We start from the raw sequence: 7,570 nt of genomic DNA, 5'->3' as shown, positions 1-7,570 counted from the left end.
TGTGTTTTGTCGTAAGCCAAATCTTGTCTCGCTTTGTGTGTTTTGTAGTCAGTCATACCTTTGCATTTTGGATGCTATTGAAATTATAAAATCAAAGTTTACATAAATCTTATTCAGGTCGCAGTGAGGTAACAGTCCAGTGGAATGCATATATGGGGGCCTAAGAAGCGTGGGGCTGTGCATGTATCGGAGAACAACGGTCTGGTCGGAGTAATGCTAAGTTAGAAGATTTAAGGTGATGAGGAATTGTATGTTTAGGTGATTAATTTACTGTTCATCTAGAATATTGTCCCACACTGTATCACACTTGTCTGCAATTTGTCTATATATCAGGTGCTCTATGTGAAATCTAGGGTATACATTTTATATTTACACAGGACTACTGGCAAGGGATTCGTTGAATGTCAAGTATCACTTTAATGACAAATAGTTTACCTGTTAAGAAGCATTTTATTCAAGATATGTCAATCCAAAAACTAAATGATGATGAGCATTTTCAATGTATCTACGTATTACACCACCTGACATGCAGAGGCTGGAATCTTTGTCTCGCTAACTATAATAAAGTTTTATTTGATTTGGTTATGAGGGGCTAATTTGTTAGTTCGGACTCGATATTGTATTTGATCCTAGCAAACCCACACGTAATGACGTAATGTATTGCCTGATCGAGGTGTGGCTGTCCTTGAGTACGGGACCGTGTACTTCTCACTATGACGGGACCGAAGGATTAACGTCATCTCCGAAGGACTGCGACCTCTACCGGTAGGGCCCAAAACTGGTCCGGGGTGTGAGCTCCACTGGACCGCGGTACCCTGCGCTGTGACCCATGGGGAACCTGATGCGACCGTGCATACACCTATACTCGCAGGGAGCACTTCATTACAATAGCACAAACAAAGATTAGGTAGTTTATCAAGATGCATATTACGAACTTACTATACTAACATGTAAGTTAGGTTGTCAACAATATTGTATTAAGTCCTGATCATCCAGGACCACTACAAATCTGAACTTGACACACTCCAGGAGTCCTCTCACATTCTTTTACACAAGAGCGAACGCTACAGTGTATATAAAAAACAGCAAGGACGTCTAGGCGGCTCACATGACACATCTGTGACCCCTGAACACCTGGTATGCTAACGAAGGAGCGCCGTACATGTTTATGCCATGTCAATTGTTCCCTTTGCTGTAGCCTCGAGCGAACGACGGGTGGACGAAGAAAGGCAGTCTTGTTAGCAATTAGGACGGCCGTTTTCAGACACTCCTTCCCGCTGCAAGGTTAACGGATTGTTGGCCTTCGTAGGGACATGAGCCAACGGTTTTGACCTTTGCTTTAAAATGAGAAAACGTTATAACTTCAGGCGTTAACGATTTGTGATGACAATACGCTTCAACGTCTCGGAAGATTTGCCTGTGGAGAGCATAAGGATTCCACGCGAACCACGGCGTCTTAAACATGTATGCTAAAGAAACAAGCTTTTTAAAAGAAGACGCATGTTTACTGTCGTTCAGAACAATATGAAATAAAAATGCAAAACATACTAGTAAACAGTTTGATCAGAACGGAATGACCTCGCGGCATAGTTGTTAGACAAGTCTTGACGAATCAAGTTGCGTGTGGGATAATTGCTTCTGGGCGCGGTGTTGGAAGGCCATCATTACAATAGGACGGTTCAAAGATCATCCCGCATTTGAAGGGGGCGTCTAAGACGGTCCGTACAGTAGGGGCGGCGTTCTTAACGTCTTGGCGTCTTCAAGGAAGGCGGTTAACACCACTGACGTACCTAAAAGGTAAGATAACATCCCTCCCGTTACCGCTTGTAAATATTTACAACATGGATCTCTCCATTTCCCCTTTTTAATCTGGTTGTACGAAATCTCGTAAAGACCTAGATATTGGGACAACTCTTCCATGACAAATGTCAATGGGTTTTGTGCATACCAGAATGGTTACGTGAGAACATAGATATTTAATTTGAACGCCAATGTTTAATCATCGAGATCCTGCAAAAAATGAACACATTTAGATAAACTTACACTGTATGTACCACATGTGAGCGGTCGATACTGCTTGGATATTACGACGTTCTGTAGCAACACTGGTAAGTTGAAATATATCTTGTCGTACCGGGAAGTGGTTATAATTTCAAAATTCATGATTTTGAATGCTGTTCAGTTGCTCAATCAACACCGTTAGCATATCTTTGGTATGAGATCGAAATCATTCAAAATTTCCAGAGACGAAGGGTACTGAGATGATAGGTACACAGCTTACAATCAGACACCGAAGCACTGGCCTTGATAAAGTTGGTTTGTACATGAAGTCGATTCACGCCTTTGATAGCAAATTGTTTGCCGATTGAAATTTATGTTTATGGTTTATATTGGCTTAAAGTAGCTACTGCACAAAAAACAAGAGGATAGGTCTGAGCTAATACCTCAAGGAACACATGGCTTTTAAAATAGTAGTATCAGTTGCCGGCACAGAGGTCGTGCTTTTTGGGCACATTAATGTCGGGTTAAGGACACCGCTCCCGGCTCCTTTTCTGCTTTAATCATGGTATATTTTGCCATACAAACCCCTGTTTTCATAACACCACAAGCCATTCATTTGCAAGACAAGATCGCGTTCATGAATGAAGGGGCGGGTGGGAGTTACAAAGCCTGCAATGCTCTATGGGTAATAACGACTCTTGTGTCGGCCATTTTTAAATTTTCTATCGCCTGCATCTACTCATCAAAATACCTTCAGGGCAAATTTGGAAACATTGTTGTTTCTAGACTTTTGAGCAACAAAAACAGACTTACATTAACACCTTAGTTGTGAAAAGAGATTTCCTGTCAAGACTGGTGTTACTCGTTTTTGTGGTGATAACCCCTTAGGCAGCACCCCTTGAGGAAAATGGTAATCAAAACATGTCTCCAATGACAACAATAGATGTCATTGTGATTGAATAGCTATGTTTTACCAGCGAAGGAAGTACCAGGTCCTACGTTTGGGCTTCTTATCGATTGTGAGAACTTAAGTCACTTCAGTGTGCAGATGCTAATTTTGAGTGGCTCAAAATACATGATCGTATAGGCACTTTAAGTCCCAAGGTCATCCTTTTAATGTGCATGTGTTTGTAACTACAGTACTTATGTCAAGGTTATATCATGTCTTTTTCAATTTCTGTATCATAAATTACAGTCTTAGTGTGGTGCTCTCCATGTTGGGTCAACTGTAAGCACATTATCAAATTTTGCAGGTGTCATTTTATTTCATGTCGAAAATATGGTGTATGCTTTACATATGCTTTACAATCCCTTTATTTGCACGCCATTGATAGTAACTGACTACATCCATGTACAATGTACAATGTACAATGTATTTTTATTTCAACATCAAAATGATCATCGTTGCCTCCTCTATCTGCCTCTTTTCTCTATTGACAATTATGACTATTTTTCTTTAGAAATGACCAATTGTATACTAGTAATCACAATATTTTTGATAACATTTTGATACATTTTTTGTGCGTGTGTCAGTGTGTCCTGTATGTCACTATGTGTTGTGTCTTGTGAGGCATCGACAATCAGCCGATCATACTGCTTTGATTACCTCGGTAATGATTCCGTACAAGTTTACTAATAATGCACATGTACCAATAGCCATAAATACCCATGCCCATGTTGCATTATAACGTTTGGGATACATTTTTCTGCTACCCTGTTCACAGGTCACCAACATGTGGGTATCGGTGATTCTGGCGATAACGTGCATAGGGATTGGCACGACAGGAGGTAAGTCAACTCATGTGACTGTTTATTTCCTTCCACTTGCATGATTTTCTTTTTATTGTCATAAATCTATTCTATTCTGATGATCTATTACTTTTAGTTGATAAAAGTATAATTAACGAATTTATCTTTTATCCCCATACCTACCCAACACCCCTGGTTATGTCCCTGGTTTGTCCCCATCCCTTCTGATGAACGTGTCTACAAACCACTCTACCAACTGGTGAGTTGTGATGACGGAATGCGTGTAACTGTTGTTGGTGGTGATACAGCTTTGCTGGTACTGTGTATTGCAGAGGCTTAAGTTTGTTCAAGCTAACACAACGGTGCTGTGATACACCGTATGTCTCTACTACAACTAGTACTAAGCTGACGCATAAAACTCTAGATGCTTTGCTCGCTTACAGAAAATAAACCAACCAGCTATTAACATGGAACCATCATTGAGTGTGAAAATCACCAAGCATCTAACAACATACAACAAGACTTTCAATATTCCCCACCAACTTACATACTTAGGCTCCAATTAGAGCTGGCGGATTCTACAACAGGGAGAGGAAAATACATCATTTTAGATTTCTGACTGTTGCGGCTTGTTCTGATTTCTTCTGTCTCCTACAAGAGACGAAAATATTGAACCAGAAGGGCAGCCAGTGTCATTTCAAAGCTATTATATAAGTAGCGAGGTATTTGACATAAGGGTACCTCTTGCCTCGCTGCACAATTTTTCTGTGATTTATGGGCAAAAATGAGTGAAATCTCAGTTTGGGGTACCGGTATGGTATTTGTATCCCCTCTAACTTTCAACGCGTTTTGTTATAAAATGATGAAGAGATAAATGTTAAATGCTGGAGGCTTAAGGTAGACGCTGTTTTCCAGTGAGTTGCTAATAGTTGTCCGGAGGCCAATGAAGCCAGCTGCGCTGTAGAAATATGGGGTTGTGCTGGGAGATTTCGAAGGTTGCTCTTGAACAGTAACAGTAGTAGTGCCGATGAGTGTAACCAATAAGAGTATATGTTCATTCCATTGTGATAGCAGTGGTAAAATAAGTGAATGGCGAATCATACAAACAGCATACCAAGCTAATAATGTCCGGACCAGACTGTGACTGAATATTAGTCATTGCAATCGATGTCGTATCAGTGACTAATAATTGAACAAAGAAAGCTTTCAATGTCTGTATGTATGCATGTATGAGTCATTAGTTAACTGAACGATTGTTTAGAAGTTTTCATTACATTCGCCTTACCCATCGAAAACATAAGACCTAGGGCAGTGGCGAGCTTATCCGTCCGGCTTCCCAGGGTCACATATATGTGACATGTTACATGTATGCGCATCAGGGAGAACCATATACATGATCAGCAAGTGATTTCCTAAACATTAAGCGACAACCTTGACGATATTTAACGACAACTTTGACTCTCACCACATAATGCTGATACTATTAGGACAGGCACCCTTGAAATGATTACACACTAAGACCAATATTACCACTGGTGTAAAGTCGCTAGTCCATTGAAAAGCTTTGGAAAGCCAACTGTCATGATAATTATCACCTTCAGATCAAGGTGACGCATAACTGGAGACACGAGAAAAATAAGAGTCATGTCCTCTGTTGTCTGTTGTGAACCCATGATAACAATCATACAATGACTAAGGTGGTATAGCATCCTTTCAACTGTTAGGCGTCTACTAGGATCTTCCCAGACGCTTTAAATGACCCCAATTAAAGGACAGTAGGCTTGTCTGGGCGCTGAAGCACGAAATTGGAGTTTTGGGACAGGGCGTCTATTCTGCAGAACCGGTTTGTCAGACGGCGAGCACCAGACAACAAAACCTCGATCAATAGAAAACATGGGTAGGGTGCCCACAACAACTTTTCAATGACACGATCACAGAGCTTAATCTCCGAGCAGATGTTGGAAAGCAGAATTGCTAGCGACCTTCCGTTAGTAACAGAAACGGGGAGAAAAACGTAATATTTTTTTGCCCTCTTACAACTCTTTGGATATAAGACAGGCCTTACATCAGGAAAATGTTTGAAGAAAAGATTGTAATGATTGCTGTTGATCCTGTTTTTCTGATACAGACAGAAAGGGTTGTTTGTCATTAAAAGGTCAGACCTTACCATGAAATATAACGGAATGTGAAGCAATACATCAACCAGCAACCGATACAACAGTTGCTCAAGTAATTGGGTAAGTTTTGTAAAAGGTCAGACGTTTCCGTTACTAAGAACGTGCCATGGCAACAAAAAGACACTGGACAGATATCAGGAAGCACTAGCTATAGGGGAATATTGAATAAGTGTACATTTCATCCAATCTGCAGCGCCATTCGATCCAGCCCAAGTGATAGCTCCGAAGTTTACTGTCGAACCAAAAGACGTGGTGTTCAACCCAGCTGGCACTACGACCACCGTGTCCTTCCAATGTACAGCGACAGGCGACCCCGCACCACAATATCTCTGGTTCAAACAATATGTCGACCTTGATTCGGTAAGTATGGCATAGATTCTTTGTCATCATCATGATCAACACTATATTTATTCTATATGCATGTCTTCGCATTGGAATCCTAAAATATGTTTTACATTTTACTGTTACTTTCTGTAGCCGCAAGCGATTAGTATTTTGTAACGAAGGCCCACTACCAAACATGAGCATCCCGTCATCATTGGCCTGTACTGACTTGGGAACTTCAATGTCAGGTATACGTCAAGTAAAGCGAGAATGATAAAACACGTTGATATCATTTGCAGATCACGCGTCAGCCTCCTTACCAGACTTCAGGTGGAACCCTGACCATCCCTACACCCACAGCTGCGGACCAGGGAAGGTACTGGTGCCAGGCTTACAACGAGTACGGCAGGGTTGTCAGCGTTGGAGCCAACTTGACATTCGCCTGTGAGTGTTTTTTGCATTTTGCGACTTGCAGTCGCAAAATGCCTTCTATCCATAGTAGTCGCCGTTGTGATGGGTGATGGAGTGATGTTGAGATGAACGGACCTGTTCAATTCATGCCAAACATTTCTATACCTGTTAAAACATGCATTTTTGCCGGGGCGCCGCAGGCGCCCGGCTTTGTCCCCGGTTTAATGGTTCGTCCTTGGATGGGTCTGCTATGGTCGCAAAATGTACCGTGCGTTTTTACGACAATTCTCAGCCCTTCTCAGCCCTTCAAATAAACGCAATGTACCGTGCGTTTTTACGACAATTCTCAGCCCTTCTTAGCCCTTCAAATAAACGTTGTAAGAATACTGTTTATCCATGACCTCTACTCGTACAGAAAACATTGCAGCGCTCATTAGCAAAGTCTAGGAAAGGAAAATGTTTCTTGATTTGCAGTAAAACACTGGTCATGTAACATTTGAGGAGTTGTCGTTAAATCGCACGGTTCATTTTGCGATAGCGTTGACGGGTCCGGGTATTTAGCGGAATAACCCGGAATAACCCGGAATAACCCGGAATAACCTTAATAAAGGATGAAAGCTACCGAAATACAGTGTGCTTTGATAAGTTAAGATCGCAGAATGCAATATTTTGGCATAAAATAATGTATATATGGCCATGGGAACAAGAAAATATACGGTTATTCCGGGTTATTCCGGGTCATTTCGGGTTATTCCGGTAAATACCCTCACGGGCGTTGACGGTGCGGAGGAAGTGAGATTTTTATCGTACAGAAATTGGTACAGTTTGTAAAGTTATCTTTCTGGAATTGGGATGTATAAAAATATAACATTACATTCTAAGGCGTAGTGGCATGTGAGTAAAATGAG

At 41.3% G+C, this 7,570-nt stretch overlaps 1 protein-coding gene across 2 annotated transcripts in view; it reads left to right on the top strand.

Moving 5' to 3' along the window:
* The first annotated feature begins 1,634 nt into the window (after positions 1–1,634).
* The window catches only part of LOC118409967 (contactin-5-like), a 15,169-nt gene continuing 9,233 nt past the window's right edge, over positions 1,635–7,570 (top strand). Inside the window, exons 1-4 of one of the 2 annotated variants that reach the window (XM_035811386.1) lie at positions 1,635–1,797; positions 3,726–3,789; positions 6,121–6,287; positions 6,551–6,695. In XM_035811386.1, coding sequence (XP_035667279.1) covers positions 3,735–3,789; positions 6,121–6,287; positions 6,551–6,695 — 367 coding nt within the window. In that variant the 5' untranslated portion in view covers positions 1,635–1,797; positions 3,726–3,734. The remainder of the gene's footprint in view (positions 1,798–3,725; positions 3,790–6,120; positions 6,288–6,550; positions 6,696–7,570) is intronic. The other variant, XM_035811387.1, reaches the window with a different exon arrangement.

The sequence above is a fragment of the Branchiostoma floridae genome, chromosome 2, assembly GCF_000003815.2.
Source record: "Branchiostoma floridae strain S238N-H82 chromosome 2, Bfl_VNyyK, whole genome shotgun sequence".
Lineage (NCBI taxonomy): Eukaryota > Metazoa > Chordata > Leptocardii > Amphioxiformes > Branchiostomatidae > Branchiostoma > Branchiostoma floridae.
The sequence above is the reverse complement of the archived record's forward strand: the minus strand, read 5'-3'. Positions and strand labels throughout refer to the sequence as shown.